This window comes from Carassius gibelio, chromosome A6, assembly GCF_023724105.1.
Source record: "Carassius gibelio isolate Cgi1373 ecotype wild population from Czech Republic chromosome A6, carGib1.2-hapl.c, whole genome shotgun sequence".
Taxonomy (NCBI): domain Eukaryota; kingdom Metazoa; phylum Chordata; class Actinopteri; order Cypriniformes; family Cyprinidae; genus Carassius; species Carassius gibelio.
Genome location: NC_068376.1, coordinates 8,493,578 through 8,518,505, shown reverse-complemented (window position 1 = coordinate 8,518,505; position 24,928 = coordinate 8,493,578). Strand labels below are relative to the sequence as shown.

The 24,928-nt window shown below is 37.9% G+C and overlaps 1 protein-coding gene across 2 annotated transcripts in view; it reads right to left on the bottom strand.

Moving 5' to 3' along the window:
* Window positions 1–24,439, bottom strand: part of LOC128015400 (acid-sensing ion channel 4-B) — a 36,520-nt gene extending 12,081 nt beyond the window's left edge. For both annotated transcript variants that reach the window (XM_052599212.1, XM_052599213.1), the window contains exons 1-5: window positions 23,166–24,439; window positions 4,790–4,934; window positions 1,679–1,806; window positions 1,263–1,416; window positions 940–993 (exon numbers count right to left, since the gene is read on the bottom strand). In XM_052599212.1, the coding sequence (XP_052455172.1) occupies window positions 940–993; window positions 1,263–1,416; window positions 1,679–1,806; window positions 4,790–4,934; window positions 23,166–23,753 (1,069 nt within the window). In that variant the 5' untranslated portion in view covers window positions 23,754–24,439. The remainder of the gene's footprint in view (window positions 1–939; window positions 994–1,262; window positions 1,417–1,678; window positions 1,807–4,789; window positions 4,935–23,165) is intronic.
* Window positions 24,440–24,928: the final 489 nt, after the last annotated feature.

Sequence of the window (24,928 nt, the reverse complement as noted above, 5' to 3'; positions counted from 1 at the left end):
AGGCTCACTAGTGCCTCTTCTTTCTTAGGACATTAAAGAAGAACTGGTTGTCTTCAGCCATCCTGGTGAACTTCTATCTGTGTGTGATCGAGAATATCCTGACCAGTTGTATTACAGTCTGGAATGGGAACCACAGTTGCTGACTGCAATACATTGCAGAGGGTGGTGAAAACTGCCCAAAGCATCACAGGGACTACACTTCCTGCTATTGAGGACATCCAGAGAAAACGCTGTCTACGTCGAGCTCGCAGCATTCTTAAGGACTCCTCTCATCCTGACCACGGACTGTTTAACCTCCTGCCCTCCGGGAGGCACTTCAAGAGCCTCCGGACAAGAGAGAGAGAGAGCATTATTTTGCTGTTGCGGACTCTTCCAAGCATTTTCATTTGCTATTGTCATTACCCTATTTCATTGTTTTGGGTATTTGTTACTTTGAACTGCTCACTTGGATTATGACCCTTGCCTGTTCTTTTGGATTACTCTTTTGCCATTGCCTTGGATTACCCTGTATGCTGGATCTTGACCTTGCCTGTTCAACTACGCCTTTGTGTTAATAAAACTTGCACTGGGATCTATCTAAAAAGTCCCAGTTACAGTATGTAAAACTTTCAGCAGATGTTAAACTAAAATCAATATACTGTAACCTGCATATTATATTCAGTTAAATTCCACAGTGATTTGACATTTGAATATAATAATTTTTAGATGAATAATCAATACATAAACCATTCACACAATTCATCTACATCACTGGCAGTTCTTTAAAACATCTTCCACAGAAGAAGGAAGATCATACATGTTTATAACAACATGAGGGTGAGTAAATAAGGACAGGATTTAAATTTTGTGGTGAACTATCCCTTTAAATGTATTAACTGAGTTGATCAATCAATCAGCATTACAATAGTTATGTGTTTAAGATGTCTGTGATGACCTTACCTAATGCCTTGTTAACACACTTGATTTTGCTGGGTGAACAGATATCAGCATCACCTGAAGAGAGATATTTGATAACCAACACATCAGTTAGGGGGCTTGTATATTTACAGAAGCCTGCTACATAAAGTGTTTCCAAGAAAGCCACTGTCTCGACAGGGAAACAAGGAATGTTGGGATGCAGCTTTCAATCAGTCAGCAGCTTTAAGAACGATTTTACAGAGGAGCTGTGTGGTGTCGTGACAAGTACCAATACAGCATATTTGTTCTTACTCATACAGACAGTTTTTATGACAACTCTCCCACTCACATACTACTGCACGCACCTGGCATATGCACCATCCTGCAGTTGCACTCTCTCTGCACCTGTGTGCTCTCACAGTGCAGTCTGCAAGCGCTGATGCTGTATGTGTCATATCCTGGGATCACAGGCTCAGACGAAGCCCGACAGTTTCCCCACGGCTGTGGCAGGTATGTTACCTTCAAAAACAGTAGACATTTAGAGAAAAAGTCTGTGTGTCTCTTCTTCTTTGTCTGCCTGAGTGCACTCTATGGCTGTGAAATTCTTAGCACATGCAGTCTCAATTAGAATATATCCCAGTCAGCCTTGAAATCTTTTTGACTTGTTGTAAATTAGCTCGTATTTTAAAATGTCTGGAATTCAAGTTTAGAACAGCTTGCATTTGAATTCAGACCTTACCATTACCTTAGTTTGTATGCATTTTACCCAAGTCAAGCCTACCCTCTGTTCCTGACAGGAAACAAAAGTCTGGAATCCTGGAGAGACCCCAAATCCTAGCTGGTGGATGTACGGGGGTTCATTCTGACTGTGAATCTGAACCCGAATACCTGCCTCCAATGTCGTCTCATCTGAAAATGGACAGATTGTATGGGTAAAAAAGTGTGACAGACGTTATATTTCTTTTGAAGGTGAATTGGAGCGAATCCCCTTCATGTTGGAGTCCTGATCAATATTTTGGGGTCTATTATGCAAACAATAATATAGAACTGTATATTATTGCATGATTGTGTGCTAAATAAATAAAAGTATAAGTGGTCATAAAATACAGATTTAATTTTCCCTGTATATAATTAACTAGTAGTAAACACCACCAGGGTCATATATATATATATATATATATATATATATATATATATATATATATATATATATATAGAGTAAATTAAGATATTGTCACAGTCTTCTGTCTTTCTGTCTTTGTCTTTCTGTGAGCACATGGCTTGTGTTGTGTTATTTGGTGCCATGTGCTCTCTCCTTTCCTTTTCTGACCCCGCCCACCTTGTCACCTCATTACTGTTTAGTTGCTCCACCTGTGTTTCTCCCTGGCTCCCTGACTCATTACCTTATTTACTCTGTACACCTGTTGCATCCACTCACTCTTAACACCTGTGCACATAATCGTGCACATAATCACGCACACAGCTGTTCCCTATTTGTTCACGAGTATATAGTTTCATCTCACCCACCACACTGCCTGGCTATATTGTAATGTCTATGTACCTGTGTTTCTCGTGCTCGTTTTCCTGTGATTCGTTTTGGTTTTGTTTTTGCCGTGTTGGCCTTTTAGTTCTCGTTTGTTCTTGTTAAAATAAAGTGTCTCTTCCCTGCACTTGGACCCAGAGCTTGTTCTTTCCACGGCGCCGTCTCTACCGCGCTGTGACAGAATATAGCCAGTAAATATGGGTCCAGCAGGGAGATTCCTCGACATCTGCCAAGGAGAGCGAAGCATCAAGGATTATGCTTGGGAGTTCGTGGGGGCGGCTCGGCTGTCAGCGACAGAGAGGACCTGTCTAATGGTTTTCTTCTGGGGAGGACTAGCCGAGCCCTTCAAGTCCCTTATGCCATTCTGGCACCCCGACGAGATGCTGGAGGATTACATCAACCTGGCTCTGCAGTTGAGCGGCTCAGCTGTTAGGGTGGAGTTAGCTGCAGAGCCAGCTCAAGGTTCTCCCAAGGCGACAGTCCAGGAGTCAGCAGAGGCCTCGTCGGCTGCACCCAGTGCCTCACACCTGTTCCTCCAGAGTCGAGTCAGGTGCTCGTGGACCCTCCAGAGTCGAGTCAGGTGCTCGTGGACCCTCCAGAGTCGAGTCAGGTGCTCGTGGACCCTCCAGAGTCGAGTCAGGTGCTCGTGGACCCTCCAGAGTCGAGTCAGGTGCTCGTGGACCCTCCAGAATCAGGGCTAGTCACCGTTGACCTTCCAGAGTCAAGTCAAATCACCGGTGAGCTTCAAGGACAGAGTCAAGTCACCGGTGATCTTCATGAACAAAGGCAAGTCACCACTGATCTTCATGTACAAATGCAATTCACCAACAATCTTCATGAGCAGTGTCGGGTCAGCACTGATCTTCTGGAGTCCAGTATGTACACCATGGGATTGCCAGATTGTCGTCCTCCCGTTGGTTGGACCACACGATTGTGGTGGTCTTCTGCTCCGCCCTGGGGGGTTTCCGTCCTGACCACACGGTTGTGGTGGTCTTCTGCTCCGCCTTGGGGGGCGTACACCCTGACCACACGGTTGTGGTGGTCTTCTGCTCCGCCCTGGGGGGCTTCCGTCCGGACCACACCGTTATGGTGGTCTTCTGCTCCGCCCTCATGGGGCGTCACGTGATGTCCTTCTTGGACTTGTGTATTTGTGTTATTTTTTGTTGTTCTGCGGTCTGTTTCTTTCTTTCTGTTTCCTCCTATGGACCTGTCCCTCCTTCCCTTCCCCTGATCCTCTGCCGGTCCACCTCCCTCCTGGGTTTCTTGTCTGTGTATCTTGTCTCTGTTTCCCCATTCTACCTGGTCCTCTTGTCTCTGTTTTACCATTTTACCTGGTCGTCTGTCTCTGTTACCCCATTCTACCTGGTTCTCTTGTCTCTGTTTTACCATATTATCTGGCCCTCCATCCCTCCCCCTGATCCACCTCCGTTCCGCCTCCCTCCGTGATTTATTATTTTGGAGTGTCTGGAATCCACTCCTTAAGGGAGGGGTTCTGTCACAGTCTTCTGTCTTTCTGTCTTTGTCTTTCTGTGAGCACATGGCTTGTGTTGTGTTATTTGGTGCCATGTGCTCTCTCCTTTCCTTTTCTGACCCCGCCCACCTTGTCACCTCATTACTGTTTAGTTGCTCCACGTGTGTTTCTCCCTGGCTCCCTGAGTCATTAGCTTATTTACTCTGTACACCTGTTGCATCCACTCACTCTGTACACCTGTGCACATAATCGTGCACATAATCACGCACACAGCTGTTCCCTATTTGTTCACGAGTATATAGTTTCATCTCACCCACCACTCTGCCTGGCTATATTGTAATGTCTATGTACCTGTGTTTCTCGTGCTCGTTTTCCTGTGATTCGTTTTGGTTTTGTTCTTGTTAAAATAAAGTGTCTCTTCCCTGCACTTGGACCCAGATCTTGTTCTTTCCACGGCGCCGTCTCTACCGCGCTGTGACCGATATATGCATATTAAACATATTGATAAGACTTGAGAAGTATCTTTTGACGCTGAAGACGTTGAATAATGGCTGCTGTTAATTCCGCTTTTCCATCACAGAAATACATGTAATTTAAAAATGTATTGAAGTAGAAAACTTAATATACTGTAGTTGTATTATAATTGTAATGATATTTTACTCTTTGTACTTTGTATTTCTGGTCATTTGGTCATGTATTTCAAAATCTTATCACCCAAAACTTTTAAATGGTAGTATATGAACAAAATGTAATTGTACAAAACAATCAGCTTGGCAAAAAATTGCATAATTAATGCTGAAAATATTTTAAAGTCGTTATCAATATAATTGTTAAATAAGATGTAAATTGGCAGCAGATCAGTTGCATTTGTCACTCACTGGTTTCTCTCCAGATGGGCAGATACTCGTCCTGCTGAATATCCAGCATCAGCTCCAGTCCATTTCCTGTGCCGCCTTGCCTTACCCGCTTGGGTGACGTCTTGTTTCCATTAAACATGTAACATTTCCCAAACCGTGTATACACCTGCAGACCACAGACACAAACATGTATTAGAGATACTTGCAGGGCCGTGCACAGACCTTTTGAGGGGCATGTGCTGAAACCGAAAAAGGGCACACCCTCCCTTTTTTTATATCAATTATATATATATTCTCTTTTTTAGCTATTCTGTTTGGTTTTATAAGCTAATTTGTATTATTTGGTTAACATGATTATGAATGACATTGAGAAGAGGGGAAGGTGAGCAATGAGTCAAGTATTTTTGACAAACTTTTTTGAAATATAATTTAAGTAATTATGTCCAACACTACGGTACAACTCAATTCCAGATTATAAGAAACTATAGTCATACCGTTACTATAACATATCCAACATGTATCAGCCTACCTGGCAAAAATTTTATACTTTGGTGGACCAGGGATGTTGGTCTCTTGAAGGTCTCTTATTAACTACACTTTCCCTAAAATAAGCCAGCAATGAAAAAATAAATAAAAATAGTGTGAAAAGTACAGTTGCAGTGAAAAACATTTCTGAAGGATCACGTGACACTGAAGAGTACTGAACTGGAATAATCATGATGAAAATTCAGCTTTGATCAGAAAAATAAATTACATTTGAAAATATATTCAAATAGAAAACAGTTATTTAAAATTGTAAAAAATATTACACAATATTACTGTTTTTGCTGTATTTTGTATCAAATAAATGAAGCTTTGGAATGAATCATGAATTACATTCTGCATGATAAAATATAAAGATTTCACAGAGATCTTCTGTAAAATTTTTTTAGTTACTACTACATTACTGTCGTAAACCATGTTTTACTACATTTTATACATGTCAGGACGAGCGGAGAGTATACCATAACATGATTAGCCTAAATGTTAATAAATTAAGTGTATCAGCAATCATAAATCAAAGAAGAAAATTTCTTAGAAATATATGTTATCAAGGTGACGAGGTACGAAACAGCGCGGGGGCGAACCTGTTATGATTTTTCGATAGTAAAAACAAATTATATGGTGTTGTATTACTTATCAATATATAGTTTTTGACCAGTGAATGTGTGCAAATGTGAATTTTTTTTGCCCGTCATTAAAACGGCGACGGCGCCTGCTGCTGCAGCAGTCGATTCTGTTCCCCTCGGAATGTCTGTTTCCCCTCGGGTTGCCAGGTCCGTGTAATAAACCCAACCAAATAGTTAATCAAACATTTTCCCAAAGTAGCCTAAATTCCGCGGATTTGGCAACATTCCCACATGCAAATACACCAAACACACCTGGATTTAAGGAATGCAAAAAAGGACAAATTTCTTGCTACACTGCAGCATAGTAAAATGATTCTCACACTCCCGTTTATGTTCTTTTTTATTATTATTCATCTTGCAGTTGTTCCGTCATTTTTGTCATATATTTTTACATTTCAAGTTGAAAAACCTCTCGTCCTAAATTTATTTTCAAGTTTAAGATTTAGGACGGTATTTTGAATTATTTGACATGCCGTACATCCAGTCACGCTTCTTGCGCACGCTAGTTCTGATCGTACGTATAGTAACTCGGCAACTACGCAACAATTGTAGTATGTTTGCGTTAAGGGGAACAGACATTCCGAGGGGAACAGAATCGACTGGTACTACACCGAAAATCTGACAGCGTATGACAAATCGACAGAACACCGGCATCACATTACATTTTCATCTACAGGTTACAAACTAGTTTTTGTAACGTTAGCTATATAGACGGAGCGCTCAGTTTTTCCTGTGGTAAAATGCATTTGGCCTAAATCGCATTTTATAAAAGATGAAATGCTACTATCTGCACAGGCTATTTAAATGTTGGCTATGGCTATGACTAGATGGCAAAATGCTAGCCCTCTCTCTCTCTCTCTCTCTCTCTCTCTCTCTCTCTCAGGTGACGTCCCACATGTCTCAGTCAGTGAGTCAGTCAGACATCAAATAAATAAAATATGAGCCTATATAGACAGTGTTTAGTAGTACTTATTCAAACAACAAGATATTTATTTACCCTTCGCAAAACTTTGTTCAGCTCCGCTGTTGTCTACTGTGCGGCTGGCAGGCTGCTGTGGAACTTCAGTTGATTCAATGAGAGGGGGCGGAGTTATCAGCTTACTGACAGCTTGAGGATCGAATAAGATTTACACAAGCTCGTTTTAAGAACTTTCATTTGCTAAATATTTGTAAAACAGACAGACAGACGTAAAGGGTGACCAATAGCATTGATAAAAAAAAAAAAAAAAACACTACCAAAAAAAGGGCACTTCGGAGTGTAAGGGCAAAAAGGGCATGTGCTCTGCACAGGTTGAGCCTTACCTGTGCACGTGCCTGGATACTTGCACTACTGGAAACACCTCAACAACTGTGCTTCCCTGACTAGTCTTTTTCACACACACCAAAATCTTCATAGAAAGGTATTAGCAAATGGCACTTCACTCCTCTCAGATTTCCTATCCATACCATCACCTTAGGATTTATCCATTATCGAAGCAGCAGCATCAACTGTTGCATCTTTCTCTTATTCTGACTCTCTAATTCTGCCTGGTTGAAACTTGTTTCCACCACCACCACCACACAAAAAAAAAAAAAAAGGCAATCAAGCCTATTCTATGTTTTATCTTTTAAATTCATATTGTAATTACAAGTTTATATAAACAATTTGACTATCTCAATTATATCAAGTGTACATCACACAATTCTGGATTTTTGTTTTCTTTTTGCCATGGAAAAGAAATTGCAAGTTTATATCTTGCAATTCAGACATTTCTTCTCAGAATTATGGGTTTATACCTTAAAGTTACAACTCCTATTAGCAAGTTAGCATCTCACAATTCAGATTTTAATTTCTGCATGGAATAAAATGTAAAAAAAAAAAAAAAGGAAACTGCATTTTTTTTTATCTTTCTTTCGCAAGAAAAAAGTCAGAACTGTGAGATAAAAAGTCAAAATTGCATTTTTAAATCTTTTCACCCCATGGCAGAAACATGTTTCCACAGCTTACAGAGGTTCTCAGGCAGCACATAAGGGAACACCAGATGACTTCACCTCATATTCCAATCTTGCCGAAAAGCTATGGTGCAACGATTGATGCTACTGCCCCGAGGAAACTCTTCTGCACCTTCTACTCCATACTCGACCCTCCACCTACGCCTTCTGCTCTCTATCTCTCTCTCCTGATGACAAAAATGATATTATGAACTTCCAAGTACTCCCACATCACACTACACTCACAGTTCAAATCCTTAGTTGTAGTACAGAACCCAACATAAAGGTGCAACTGTCAAGCTCCATTGTTCATCAAATTCATGCAGACAAGTTTTATCTTTTTATCTGTTTTATAATTTTTTTGTACTGGTATAGGAAGCTTTCCAAATTGCATGCATGCCATCTGTTAATAACAATGGTCTTGTATGCAATGCTTAAGCTATAATAAAAAAAGTCAGCATCTGCTAAATACCTTGAATGTAAATGAGAACACTTTTCCTTCTTCAAAAGGCCAATTTAGTCTGATAAAATAGATTTCACATTGTATAAAGTACTGTCACTCAAACATAGTCAGACATTTTTTTTTTTCAGTGCATGAAACCTTCCCCCAGAGAAAATCAAATACTCATGTAGAGCCACAAGTCATCCTCCCACAAGTCATTCTGATAACAGACAAGGTGTGGAAAAAGTCTATAATGACCAGAGATGGTTCACAAAACAGATGAGGTGGATAGAGGAGACATGTAAACGTACACAAACACTGTGCAGAGAAAATGATTAACATTTTTTTATGTGGATAAATGTGGATTGTGGATAGATAGACTGTGCTGATACTACTGAATATTGAACATTGTAATGTTTTTGTCTTTCCTTGTGTAACCAACATATCTACAATAACAAGATCTATAAAACTGATGCATGCTTTTATAAACAAGCCCAACAACAGGGACTCTTGTTTTGAAATGCTTTCAGCTGCTCATCGTGTGCTGCAGGGGTGATGTATTCTTGATAAAAACTTTTCCAAACTAGCTTCAGAAGTGTGGGAATAAAAAACAACATGACTGACTCTCATGTAAGTTACGCAGAGATGGATGTGAGATGCATATTTTATGAGTAATATGCTAACTGGATAGAGGTAATGTGTGAACGTATTCCAGTCAGAAGCAGTTCAGGTTCAAAGAAGAGCGAGAGAATGTCTAAGAGTAAGATTTAGAAAGAGAGTGTGACAGAGCGTGTGTGTGTGTTCCTACGTTAATTCTTTCTGACAGCAGACTTGCGTGGAGTCTTTAATTGTGCCTGCGGCAATGCTTGTTATTGTTACTGAGTGATTTTCCTTTCGGGAGTTTGTGAAGGTGCTGCTGACGATAAATACATATCACAACACAAATGTCTCACCTCAAGCTGCACAACATTGCCTCAGCATCTGAGGCCTATTCCTAACAATGATTTTTCACTTACACTCTTAAAAATAAATGTACAAAAAAAAGGGGCTTTCACATGAATGCCATAGAAGAGACAATTATTTTTATTATTATTAAATGTATCCACTATAAAGAACCTTTTTATGGAATGGAAAGGTTCCATGGATGTTAAAGGCTCTTCTTGTATTGTTTCCTCAGAAACATCAATTAACACAGACTTAAAACAACCAAAGTACTATACATTCAACATAAGCACAATCTTACATTTGATATAATTTACTTGCTTTATTTAAATATATTACTGTACCAAAGATTTAAAAAAAAAAATGTAATTGTTATGACCGGTTAGTGCAATTTAGAGAACACGAGACATACTATACTGTATGGATTCTGCTGTTGCCATTAGGTCTTCCGCAGGTTTTCTCTTTCATTTGGGATTTCCCGTTTTTAATTAACTCCTCACATTTGTTAACTCAGCATCACATTCCTAAGCTCGTTATTACAAGCTGTTGTTTATTTCTTTCAATTCAGTGCAGTTCGTCACAACTACATTTTTGGAGAATAATTAGTTTGTTTTATGCTCCTATCTAAAATATGCAGATGAATTATAACACTTTTAAAAGGCTGCTAACGAGTCAGGGTTATATACACGACTGAAATATTCAAATCCAAACTATTTCAGACACTGTTATTTAAAAAATATTAATTCATTTTATCCATTAAAAATAATGAATTTAAATGATTTTTAAATAATGAGCTTGCGACACAATGCAGGTCTGATGGATCACCCAAATATTTTTTTAATTCTGTCACCATTTACTCCCTTGTGTGTTTCAAAGCCATAAAACACTAATTAAAATAGTATTTATGAAACCTAAGAGATTTATGTCCCTCCACTGAAAGTCCGTTAAACCAAAACCAATAAAACCAAATGAGGTTTGTTCTACTGCATCGGGCAAGTTCGGTTGAGCATCTCTTCACCATATTTGATATGCTCTATGTTAATTTACCATTGTTTATATGTCAGTAATATTTTTATTATATAAAGTGATCATATCTCTTCAGAAAACTTGTATTAAACAGCTTGATTGATATGGATTACTTTTACAATGTCTTTATGAACTTTTTGAAGCATTTGACTCCAACTGACATGGAGGGACAGAAATCTCTCGGATTTCATTATCTTTATCTGTGTTTTGAAGATAAACAAAAGTCGAATGGTTTGGAATAGCATAAGGATGCGCAATCAATTATAGTATTTTACGTTTAGTACTGAAATTATTTTAAATGAACTTTAACCTTAAAATATTTTTATGAGCGAATAAAAGAAAAGAACAATTAAATACTGTTTACAGCACAGTGTCCTAAAAAGGACTTCACTATTTATTTTATCTGAATGACAATTCTTGTTAATTAATTCAAATATTTCCTTCATTCATTCTGTCATGAAAATAACATGGAATAGCTTGAAAAAGCGACATCATACAGCATTAGTCCACACATCCTCATAAAACAGATAAACAAACAACACACAGGCATGTACACATATCCACAGCCACGCAGACTTGCTTCAGGTTTTCTGCTCCAGTGACCTGAACAGCTGTAGTGAAATAGTAGTTCTATTCCGTGTTCTCTGAAACCCTCCACAGACACAGATATGTTCAGCAGCTGCCTGACTGCCCACAGATTTGTGGAGACAGACACGTTATTGAACCATGCGATTCTAAAAAGAATCTATCTTCTTTCCTCTGCTTATAACGCATGCAAGTTACGAGGATGCCAGAAAGCTCCCAAAAGCATTCATCACCATTTACAGCTTCAACTGGATGCACACTGATGTACAGACCCAATTTACCATGATAAAAATGAATGTGGATGTGCAATTAAACTCTGTGAATGTTCATGGCCATGCAGTTTTGTAGTATAAGTGGCATCGGGTTTTCATTTACATGATTTGGGTCCCTATTGAGAGTCACGGCAGAAATGTGTGTTAGACTTATCTAAGTTGGCATATCTGATTAATGAAGGACTATTTTAATTGATGAACATCATTAGGTTAAATGCTTGAACGTCTGAGTAGAGCAACATACAGTACACAGGAGGTGATCAACCTTGGGATTTTGTTGCAAAGTGGCAGGCAATTGTACACAAACACTGCCTTTCTTGTACAATTCATTACTTTTTTTACATTTGTAGCTAATTCTACAAAGCAAACCAGTAATCAATTGCAACACACAACTTGCAGCACAAGCTTTCTGGCACCATTCTGCTTTAAGGGGCTACAACTGTCAATCATGTCTGTCCATCATTCACACCATCTGTAAAGCATGTATGTTCCTGAAAATCCCCTGGAATGTGTGTTTGTTTCACTTCAGGTTAGCTAGCATTGACATGCTTCATTTTCCACCAGTGTGTAATATGCTTGAAACTGAAGGTTATATAGAATCTGTTCCATCGCTCTCTTGGCCTCATGCTGGGCTTAATCAATGCACAACATCACACATAATGATCGCTTGATTGATCCCCTGCTGAGGTTAGAACCTCTCTGTCTCTCTGTCATCCTGACTCACACACCACGCTGTGTTTAGCACCGCATCTGCTTGCCTTATATACAATGTGTGCTTTATGCATTATAGCACAACTACAGAAAATGCTGGAAATGAGTAATAACAAATGTGCATGATGCAGAATGCTGTTGGTATTTATTTGATATTTTTATGTTTACTTATAATAGTGTTTAAAAGCTTGGGGTTGGTAGGTGAGTCTTTCTTGCTTACGAAGTATGGAATTACATTTGGTTCAATAATAATGAACAAAACTTTATAAAACTGAATGTAACTTTTTCTAACTATCAAAAATATGCCATTACAAAAGAAGAGAAACACAATGACAATGAAAATAATTAACTCAGTCGCACAAATTTAACAGACTCTTTCAAATATGCTTCATTCTTTGTTAATGTTTTTCAAAGATTTGTTTTCGCTAAGCGTGGATTCTGAATTCATTGCCACAGATTTTGCTTATGCTTCGCAGTTTTTCGTTTGGTGTTTTGACGCAAACCTCTCATGAGGGCGGGCTTAACAGTGATCTACTCTGATTGGATAGTGAGCTTTTGATGGATAGGTGCACTCTGACTGGGAAGTACAGACATTACTCAGTTGGGCGCATATGGGAAAGCTCTCTGAATTCAGAATCCACGATTAGCAAAAACAAATCTTTGAAAAACATTAACAAAGAATGAAGCATATTTGAAGAGCCTGCTAAATTTGTGCGACTGAGTTCATTTTTTTAATTTTCATTGTGTTTTTCTTCTTTTGTAATGGCATATTTTTGATAGTTTCTGAAAAGGTTACGTTCAGTTTTATAAAGTTTCGTTCATTATTATTGAACCAAATGTAATTCCATAATGAAGGCTGCATTTCTTCGTTTAAAAAAACAGTAGAAACAGTACTGTTGTGAAATATATATATTATATATATTAATGCATCCTATAGCTTAATAAAAGTATTAATTTCTTAATTAAAAAAAACAATAATAAAAACACTTACTGACCCCAGACCTTTGAACAGAGGGACATTTCTAATTCAAAACACTGCTGTAATTCTAAGGAAAAGGAAATATAATTTTCATTTCAACTTGTCATGTGTACAATAGTGTACACACAAACAGCATGTGCTTTTGTTTATTGACAGTCATGAACTCCCAATAAGACAAATTACAATGAAATGATGCAAAACACTAATGGATTCTCATAACTTAATAGCAATAAATGTCTCAAATTGAGATTAAACAACCCATACTCAAAATGTGATTATACCTGTCTGATTGATGGTGTGTCAAGCATGTGTACGTGTGTAGTTTATTCATTGAACGGTGTGTTAGAATCTCTCTGCATGTTTCTGTAGTAGAGCTGAATGTTTTGAAAGTGTGCTCTCATTTTGCCTCGGGCAGTTTAAGACATCCTGGAACTCAGAGGCAGATGTTGCATCAGAGCTGGAGGGCTTGTCTTTGACTAATTTTACTGCTCAGAAACAGGCAGGTGCTGACAGAAATGCGACTTAGTCTTTTCGATTGAATAAAATTTGGAGGCATAGTTTGACCTGTTTGGTTCTGCAATTGGAGAGATGGCGAGATGTACAAAAACACCCCAGTGTCCCACTTTGAAACCTCTGGATCTCTTTCTCTCTCTTTTAATGCCTCTGTCTGTCACTCTCTCTTCCTGTCCTTATAATGACCTCTCACTGGGACAGCTTGCCATTACTCACATATCTATCTGTGTTCGTTGTGTTTTGTTGTTTTGGCCATGGTTTCCTGAGCACAAAGATCAGCAATCATCTTGTCTGTCAGTTTCAGCCGTCAAAGCTTTCATTAAAGAGATAATGTCCAATCGAATGATGTAAAGGTTAGACCTAACATTGTGTCAGTTACAGTACATCTCAGTGTTTGTTACTGCACATGCTATAGTGCAGACCAGAAACAGCAAGAATAAAATACTGCTTGTGTATTGCTCTGTCTGTTGGAAAAACCATACGGAACACTGCACTGACATCACAGAGAATAAGCCTAGAGTCAAAAGAAATGTCAGCACATCTATTCGGTTGCTGAGAGGAGGGAAAATGGACCGAGTACACGAATCCCTTCTGAGACTTTAACATACTGTATAAAACCATAAAATCTCAGATAACAAAAAGGAGAGCTCTGTGTGGCTTCAATTTCTTATAGAGAATCACATGCTCATGTCTGACGTCTTCAGTGCTCCGGACATTAAAACCGTCTGAATTTGTTTTGTACTAAAAAGGATTTCTTTCAGCAATTTAAAACCTGTCTGAACAAAAGCGCTTTCCACCACATATCAAGAAACAGATCAAAGAACCCAATGACAGTGTGGAATCTGTTGTGTTTGTGTCGTGCATAATGTGTCTGCTTGGTGACGGGTCATTTCTGTGTAATTATGACAGCCGTGGTTGGTTACGGCCATTTGGGTGATGGAGGGTGTCAGCATAGCGCAGCACTCGAACTGCCACATCTGTGATATAATGGGCTATTTACGCTGATATCTAAAGGCGAAAAGATTATTTTAAAAGACGGCGAGAAACAGAGCAAAAAGAAAACAGATAAAACAAAGTAAATGGAAAAAGAGAGAAAACAGTACTCTATGAAAAAACAGATGTTTATGGAAGTTATTGACAACAACTTCATCGATGATTTATTTTTATGTTACCTTTATGCACTACCTTCAAAGATATGGATCAGTAGTTTGTTGTGTGTTTTTTTGTTTTTTATTGAAAGACACTTGATTATGTATGGAATTTTTTTTTTGTATCACATTATTTAAATGTGTGTTTTATGTATTAATTGACATTCATTATTATTATTTTAAATGGCTGTTTACATTTATATATGAATATTAAAAAAATGAAACTGATGCAAAACCTGCCATAGCACCTAGCTGATTAACTATTCTCAGTCACATACATACTGGTGGTGTCAGGCTTAACACAATAAATAATGGATAGAGCAAAGATGATTTAATTAAAATGTTTCTGATCCCAGCAGATTTTTGGTAATTGAAAGAAACGTCACCCATAAATAACCCATTGTGATTCTTCATGAAATGATAGGACAAGCAATAATAAGATGCTCTACAAAAAAAAAAAAAAAAATTCTATTAACAGCTTTGTTCATAAAATAGTGGTTACATATCCTCTATGATTTGACATTGCATTGACAGCTTTGGTGAGTGAACAGATGAGCGTGATTGTGTGATATTTATCTAAGGAGTCTGATATATTGTGCTGTCATTACAGTTTATTTTCGAGTGTGTGGCTGAATGCTCGCACATGCTTCATCAAACAAGCAATCAGAATTGAGGAGCAGAAAATGTGTTCAGGCAATTAGTTTGCACATTCAGACTGTGTACACAGAGAATGTTAAAAAAAAAAAAAACACTTTAGATGCCACACAAAAACAACTTTCAATCCATTGATGAGTCTTGAAAAAATAAACTGTCATGTGTTCATTTTCACAAGGATTACATAAAAATGTCAATGTGCCAAAAATAAAAAGAAAAAAGTCTTAATTATTGTACTAAAGATTAAAATCTCTGGACACCTCAGATAATGCAAGATGATTAGACGTTAATGAGATGCCATTTGAAAGTGATTGTATTAATAGAAGCAAAGTGATTTCCTTTTATCTCAAGCAGTCTTTGATGGAGATGTGATTAGTGTTTTAAATCATCTAAAGGCAGTGGTAGAGTTCATCAGATCTCACTTGCTTAGTACTTTATCTATCTATCCATCTCTTTCTCTCTCTTTCCTCTTGTTGCCCTTCAATTTGCATGTTGCCGAGTAATGGGAAACATTACATTCATACTAAAGCAACTTCAAACGCTCAATTGATTTTAGAGCAAGCCCAGACTGTAATCTTTAAATCCTGTTGCTATACTGAATTTGCCTTTGAAGTTGTCATGAACGAAGAGAACCATCTAGGAGTAATCATCATAATTCCGAGGTCCAAAACAGAGGTGAAGGAAGGGATCCAAGATAATCATACAGCAAAAATAAAATAAAATCAAATAAAATTTCAAATAATATTTATTTCATCACTAGAGCTATAATAATTTTATAGTACTGTGTGTTTTTGCTGATATATTTCCATGACTAGGCTCGCAATGAGATGAAATGACAGTGACCACTATGTGATCTCAATTATGTTATTAGAGTTATACGGTGTGCATTTTGGAAAGCTGACCAGCATTTAACCTTCTGAGGATTTGTGCTTTATTGCTCTTTATTGTTCCATCTCTTTTTATGATTATCTTTTCATATTTCATATTTTTCTTTTCATATTTTCATCTCTATCTCAGATTTACATCACTTTTTCTGAAGATCCCACTGCATGCAGAACTATATGGATAGAGAAGAGCTAAATAAAATCATTCTGAGAGATTGTTGCTTTATGTTTTTGAAAATAAGATTGCATGATATATCAGTATATTATCATTTGTTTATTATAATATGTATTATTTGTATTACAATTAAGGTTTGTGGATGCACAAAACCTGTGTTTGTGAGGTTTTAGGATGAATGCCACATTGCTCTAATGCGTAAGAAGTGAAAACCAGGTGAGATCAGTGTCTCCCTCACAGGTGTAATGCAAAAATAACTCATGCAAAAATGCAATAAGCTTGTCTCCTGGACTTACCTAATAACTAATGCTATCACAGATCCTGCTGAACACAAAAATCATCTACCACATCACTGATTTGATTCTTAGCTTGATATTGGCTATGAGAATCAGTGTGCATAAACAATGTGTGGATTACACCCAAGACCAGACATCATCCAAGTAAATAACTGAGAGATAAGCACCTGAAAGCTTGCTGTTTCAGCTCACTTTCTGTCTTAAATTATGCACACATGCACTGTATTCTGAACAATTTTGTTTTTCTATAAAATACAACATATACAAATTTTATTCTGTGCTCCTTTTAAATACAACATTTGTTGCAAACTAAAACACATATGTACAGTTAACATTTATTATTGCATAACTATTTTAATAATAAAAAAAAGCATAAAAGTACCTCACAAGCATTGCATACTAAGATGTTTAGAGAACATTCAGTCACACAAATTTGTTATAGCATTTGTACAAAGAACCCTCCTTTTATCAGTCAAGAAAACAAGAACTTCACATGTGTAAACACATTCTGACTTCAGTAGCTACAAAAGCAAACAATGATTTCAAGTTTTGAAAAGTTGCTCAAAATAGTTGAATGAAAGACATGACCCTCAAGCAGTTTACACTTTTGAAGTGCAATGCGAATTGTGAAAAATAGATGTGAAACACAAATGCTATTTGTTTGAATTGTGTGAGAGCCTAAAGATAGAGATACAACTGATAGCGGGTTAGGATCAATGAAGATCAGAGGAGAGTAGCTGCTACTAACAGACAAAGTATAGCAGTCCAACATAGTTCACTTCACAGTTGCCCATACAGTTCACAGTTAATCAGAATAAATGATTCACATTCCCTAGATTAGACCAGAAGCCCTCAATTACTCCTCCATGTGAAAACCTGTTTCAAAGATAAGAAATAAAAACAAATGAATTTAAGTAAAATCTGTTTCTTGGTTGGTAAAATGAAGGAACTAAACATTATCTCAGTTTGACGTCTCATGTTGGAACTAACTGAACTGTAAAAGCTCTGTGAAAGCCAAAGAGTTTGTTAACATCACCCGCTGCGCACACATTAGTCATCTCCAGTCTGAGACTACAGCTGACATATCTGCTTCTGGGAGATTTTGTTGTTTTCGTTCCTTTTTTCCTTTCCTTTTCTTTTCTTTTCTTAAAACTACAATAAGTAATATGTTTAAGAGGGAAAAGACAAATGGAGTAAGACAGAGAAAAGAGGAAATAATGTGTGAAGTAACTGTTTATGGTATATTTAATTTGTATTTCTGTGAACAAAAAAAATAATACATGTTTGTGTTCATGCATGAAATGAGATTTTTGTTAAATGTAAGAGAAACTTGCTTTAAATTTATGGTCAGCATAAGTGTTTCAGTGGCGGTATGTGTGAGTGGCAAGAAGGAGCCATCCATTGCCAATTCAGTGGCAGGAAGCTCTGATGAATGTTTCATGTGAGTTTCACTAATCTATGCCCCTATACTGCGGAGAATCAAGCATGCAAAATCATTACAGAGCTAAAGGATGGAAGGAAACCGGAGAACTGATCCTTTGACCTCCACTGGGCTTGTTTAATCTTGTTCCCCCATGATCTTTGTGTGGTCATTATTTTCAGAAATGATTACTGCTGACTTTCTTGTATGCCAAAAAATAGTAATTACATTTATCTCTGACAACTGGGATGTTGCAACCTTCACACCTGAACCACTGGCTGCTTAAAAACAAATTCAACCTGGTTTGATTTGAATGGAAATAGAATGGAAATGCAAATTGGAAGTGTTTTCTGAGTGCCATTGTATAAGCAAACTGGTTTACATTTAATGAATTTTGACTATTGGATGAATAATATCATATTATTATAAATTATCTAATTATTGTTGAGTGCATGAAAATGATATCTGTATCTGTATGGGAAAATTATGTAATAAGTTTTCATCTCTTTAGTAATGTTGGAACCACAGATGTACAGAGCTACTGATTTAAGTCATGTCGTATAAATCGTATTTATGAGTTGAATCCACATGAACATCACCAAAAAGTTGATATTACAAGTGGGAAACTAAACATTATCTTTAAGCCCAGAGTGTCATGTCCACTGTCTGATCACCCCGTTCTTGTGTGTGTGTGTGTGTTTCTGTATATGTCTGCATTTCGTGCGCACATGGTGTTTTGTTTTGGTTTTGATCGCTCGTCTTGCACCTATCTTTGGCGTTCCTCCCTCCCCCTCATTATCACAGTTTCCGTTTCTAATGGTTTGACCTCGCTCACCTGAATTCAATGTCTGTTCATCTCTTGCTCTATTTATTCCCGTCTGTCGCACCTATCGGTGCCAGATCGTTGTTCGGCAACAATCCCCGTGTATCCACTTTGTCTGATCCTGTCAAGCCGTGTTCTGTCGTGCCTCTGTTTGCTGCTATTGGTTTGTTTTGTTTTTCTTTTTCCCCCCTCCCTCATTTCCTAGACCGGGCACCGGCATTTCCCAGAAGAGTTTTTGCACGGTCGCTGGCTCGCTCGTGGCTTCCTCCCCTCTCCGCTATCATCGCGGCCGCGCCGTTGAGCGCCCCCTGCCGGGTGTTTTTGCAAGGACATTTGAAATCTCTTTTTCTGTTGGACATTTTTCCTAATTTCCCGGCCTGTTTTTGTTCATTGGAGGAAGTTTTTTCTTTTGAGGTTTTTGAATAAATTGGTCCTGCACCGTAACCTGCATCTGTGTCCAGTTGTGTTCCTGACACAGAGTTTTAGAATTGGGGGCGTGTCAGTGAGGAAACATGTCGGATGCAATGGGTGCAGCCAAAGACTAGATAAACTGTATGCAACGTCTGTATTGACGCTAATTAAAAAAAATTATAATAATTTGGGATGTTGACAAGAAGAATGTTGATCCGGGAACATGTTTTACTTGGTGAAATCACGGTCACCTTCAGTTTAGATAGTTTGCAAGAATGATTCGCGTCCGTGGTGTGAAAGTGATCACACAGTCAACTAGACAATGAGGCTTGAGAGCTGTGAGTGATGAAGTGATGGTCAGATCCAGCTATAAGCATACAAACTAGCTATAAACTACACAGATCTGTATTAGGTTTCAGGATTAAATGAACTATGTCTATTCAATTTCATTCAGTATAGGAGTTACATTTTCACAAAGTTACATTCATAAGAGCACTAGAAAGTTATCAAGTTATCATCAATATAGCAATGTTTATTAATGAAAACAACAGTTATAGCCTATGTGTGGTTGCATGAATAATAAACAATTGATAAAAAAAGATCCACCCCTAACCTATATAGTAAAGTAGACTTTTAACAAATTTTGATACATGGTACATCTACTCTCTCTTTTAAAGTTTTAGCATATATAATAAGTTGATATTTAGTATTTATAGGGGATATTATCCACCTTATTTTTTAATGCGGATGTTAGCCGTTTTCTGTGAATGTGCGAGACTTCCGGTTCATTAGCTGCAGTAGGGAAATAACAAGAAAAAAAACAAAGTACAAGTAAACAGTCAAACTGTTTGCACTACAAACCAGTGTGCTCATAATTATGATAATACATTAAAATAATAACACACACCAGTTTGCAATATCAAGCAGCAAAACAAGCTGTTTTATACAGCTAAAAATAGCAGGAAGCGGATAACACCGGCAGCCAGTCCCATGTAATTGTCAAATGGCCACGCCCACTCTTAAGGGAAAAAGGTGAATAGCACAATTCTTAATCCCACCCAAGACCCCAATTTTCAAACCCTGGTTACGGCCATGGCAGTGAAGACATGGTGTCATGCAAATAAATCATATGTCCTAATAAAAAGACATTTATGTGTTAAATTATTTAATGTATATTGAAAATATACAGAATAATATATTGTTAATATATTTCATTATATTTTAAAAATCTGACAATGCATTTACATCTTTATATTGTAATACAATTTTATATTGTTTATAATGCTTTATTATGACTATTGTTTTTATTATTAAATATCCTTGAACATTGCATGTTTAGCTATAAGTGGCAAATATTTATCCTATTTAAACTGCCATTGGTATTCATTGATTCTAAATAACCTGATGATCATTCTTTAGAAGTGCCAGGTGGATTGCATAAGGTTTGATTACACACACTCTTTTATTGGTCAGTGAGGGTGTCAACAAAGAGTTCACACATGGTTTGTTGCCTTTAAGCCTTTACAACAGTCTTTTTTTAGTACTGAAAAAAAAATAATGATTTTAAAGGCCCTTTAATCAGGTCAACTGGACATAACAAGGCAGGCACAATTTTGTGTAAGAACCATAAAAAAGGCCATTACGATCTCTGAAGACAGGAGAACAGATAGATCTACTTAGAGAGGTCTGTCTCACATCTCTACTGAATATTGCTCTAAAAAAGCTTTAGATGGATGAAACTGAATGAAGGCACCCTTACGAAAGGAAAATATATTTACCAATATATTTCTTAAAATATATTGTGATACATTGTAATATATTATTTTCCCTTTTTATTTTCTAATATTTCATATATTTGAATAGATTTAATAATATATTGATGATACATATATTATATAATATATTGCAAAATATACAAATGATTGCCGCTTTCAATATATTGCAATATATTGGAAAAAATAAATATATATATAAGAATATATGCCTAATGTATTACATGATATTTTCCAATATACTGCAATATATTTTTGTTTCATAAGGGCACATTTATTCAGCACTAGATCATCCAGTAAATTCAGTCTGATTTGACAGGAAAAGGCTTATCCAATACTATTTTAAAACCATGTTATTTTTATTTTTATTTATTTTTTGACAGGCAGGTAAAGTTTAAAATAGATAGGCTGTCATAGCTCATTCCAATATGGCACAACAATCTAAGCAATTGATTGTATCGACAACACAAACCTTTTTTTTATGTTCAGTCTCACCTCACATGAAACTTTCAATTTTAAAGCACTAATTTACAGACACTAAAATAAATTTCGACAGAATGCCTTAATGTTTGAATAACTATTAGAATAGTAGCACTACTTCATATCTGTGCAATGAGATTTGTCTACAGATGCATTATTGCATCAAGCAACCTCAAATTCTGCAGACTTTTAGACATCCTGCTGCAAAGTCAGAACATAACAGGGGCTTTATGTCAAAACTATGATGTGTTAACCTCATAGGTACTGTGTTAAATGCATTTCAGCACTACTACATCACCTGTTGACAAAACAGGAAATTATAACTGAGCAACAAAAAGGCCTAATAAGGATGGTTCATGATCTGAAGACATCAGAGAGATAACAGCTGCTACTGACTTCTTAAGAGCATGAAACTAAATAGAATGCCAGCAGTTTTCACAATTGCAACATAATAAAGCAGTTAATATCCCAATGTGCACATGTAAATCTGACGACCATTGCATCTGTTCTGATGGATCTAAATGAGCAAATCAAGCCAAAGAAATACAAATGCACAGCAACTTTCTCACATTCTGATATTTGCTAAAAAAATATTTTTTCTATTATCTTTGTGACATTAACAAAATGAATAATAATGCAAATATAAAAATAAAACAAATCTCTAAAATAATATAACAATTAAAAAACACTTTAAGATAACGATTTCCAAAGGTTTTGCCAAACACAAGCTGATTTAAAATACTGACTAAAGCTCTCTTAAGTGCACATGGGAAAATACTTTCATGAGGGCAGGTTACGATCAGCAATATGCACAAAACTGCTGCAATTTGGATGTGCATGTCCATATGAAAGGAGAAACCAGAAATTCAGGTAATTCATGGAGCACAATGACAATGTATACATGGCAAACAAATATGTGAACAGGAAAATACAGTAAATCACCAGCCGAAGCCTTCGTTATGAAAATCCCATGAAATCACATAGTAAATGTTTATAATTAAAAACTCTACATAAGAAACAAAGACTTAAAAGAGTGATGGAGGTAGGAGAGAAGAGAAAAGAAAAGGAGTAAATTAGTTATAAGAGGATGGTTCGAAATCTAGAGAGAGGTGATATCCTTGACAGAAGTTTCATGGTCTATATCAAGGATATCTCTCTTATCTAATCTTGTTTAGACTGATAGAGCCCTAAGAAATTACTGACTGAAATTACAACAACAACAGCAAGACTAAAGTAAATTACACCATCGAGACAAGCAAAAAATGTCAAAGTAAAGAAAGGAACTTTCTTTGGAGAGTTGACCGCGTGTCTCCTCAAGGCTGATTGGGCTAATGCAGGAATCATGTCGCTTGTCCCTCTCCTGAATTTTTCATCTATTCTCTGGCCAAAATAAGACTCAGCATCAGATGGGACAGACTGTGACGCAACAAGAAAAGAAAGGGACGTAGAAAGAAGGGAGGGAGAAATGTGGCAGATCTTCCATTAAGATGGCAAATAACTGCATCGTTCAACTGTCTGTTGCCCCAGCATGGAGGTTAGACACAGATGGATGGGGCTTAATTTCCTCTTTCCAAACAAATCATTTAGCTGTTAGCTGTCTCTCATAGAGAAAAGACTGAAGGAGGCATTATAAAATGTTGTCACCAAACAAAGAGAGTCATGCAAAGAGAGGATTTTCAAGTCACACAAATGAACTTAATCCCTTCATAGCTTGTGCTACTCACCACGCTGAAGTCTTTGCTCGAGCAGTTCTGCCCGCTGAAGTTACAACTCTTCAGCATGTCTTCCAGCTGGTGGCCAGTCCTCTGGAAAATGTCTAACATGTCAGGGGGTGGGTACTGGAGCTCACTTGGCCGGTGTCCTTTACGGCTCTTGGGCGGCAGGCCGGTGAGGTTCGCCAAGTGGTATATGTCCGCATCGGTGAGGGCTGAGAAGCGAAATCGGTTGACGTTACAGAGGGTAATGGCTGGGAAGGTGAGCTCACGGCGGGTTTCTTCCCTCATAGCTGCGAGGTGGGGTCGCTCTAGAAAAGTCACCATGCTCCATGTCGCCTGGTACAGGAAGAGACCGAGCGAGACCAACAGTGCCAGGCCCCAAAGGGTCTGTCTGAAACCCATGTTCCCTGAGGTCCCCAATACCCGAGCCAGACCATGTAGTGAAGAGGAACTTGCAAAGGATGCCAGGTCAGCCATACCTCCTTTTTGACGCCGAAGGCCTTCATCTAGCATAACGGTTCCGCCTCCTTCTGTTGAGGCCGCCTTGGCTTCGTTGCCCTCAGCAAACTTAATTTTACAAACAAATTCGATGGGCATGTGGTTTGCCAGGGCTGTGTGTGAAGAGTCCTTTGCAAAGGACTCTGATCCCTCCTGCTGATCTCTCCCTGAGCCTTTGCTCTTTTCCGTTTCACCAGCTATTCTACTACACTGTGACCGTTAGAATTTTTTTTTCTAAATCTTCTCTCTCTAAGGTTGTTATTCTTTGCTGGACCCAGCTACGTCCTATTTATAAGAAATATATTTCTCTCATCAGTTTCGCCTTCATCAGCTCTGTGTTCCCCACTTCATCTCAGTTTTATTCTTCCAATACTATTCCTTTACTCACTTTTTCTACTCTGTCCATCAGTCTCTCCTACCTCCGCACTTTTTCCTCAGATTCCCATCTTTCTTTTCTTCTCTTCCATCCTTTGCTTCCACTCTCTCCTTCTTTTCTCCTTGGTTTGTGCTGTGGTCTGCTGCTGTTTGAGTAGTGGAGTGCAGATGGTGAGAGGAGGTGCTTCGTTCGCCGTATCAGTGCCCCAGGATGTGCCACGGCCGTAGACTCCAGAGAGAGTAGAGGCATGAGCTGGAGACTATGAGAGAAGGATGAGAGAGAGACACACACACGTATGAGTTCCGCAGCTCTCCTCAGCTGCTCGCTGAAGGCTGACGTAGTTACTGCCCGAACTCCTCTCGCACGCTCAGGGAAAGACAGCGAGAGAGCGATGGAGAGAGTAAGGGAACCGGAGAGAGAGCTGATATGAAAGACAGAGAGTACAAATGCTGCCCTCTCTACATGCCCTACAAGAAAGAGGAGGGGCAGAGAGAGAAGTGGAAGGAGAGATATTTAATATTACATGAGCAGAGAAGGCAGGGGTTATTTCCCCTTCAGTGGAGAAGAGCCATCCCAAACCACACTAGAGCTTTTATTCCTCTCACAGCAGCAGGTTGTTACATCCACTTACAGCGGTCACTCACTGTCTGCACCATGACACTCTCTTTCTATCATTCATTGCTCTTTCTTTATCTTTCTTTTACTCAGCAGGTGTGGATGTGACTGTACAGTGGGTGCAAGAGAATGATTGAGACAATGCATCACATTTGGTAAATCCTTCATGGTTTAAAGACAGCACACTTTACAAGTATGTTGCACAAATAAGGTTCCTTTGAAAAACATGGATTGTGTAAAGCATTATATAAATAAATGTTCACTTAATCCAGTGATCCTCAAA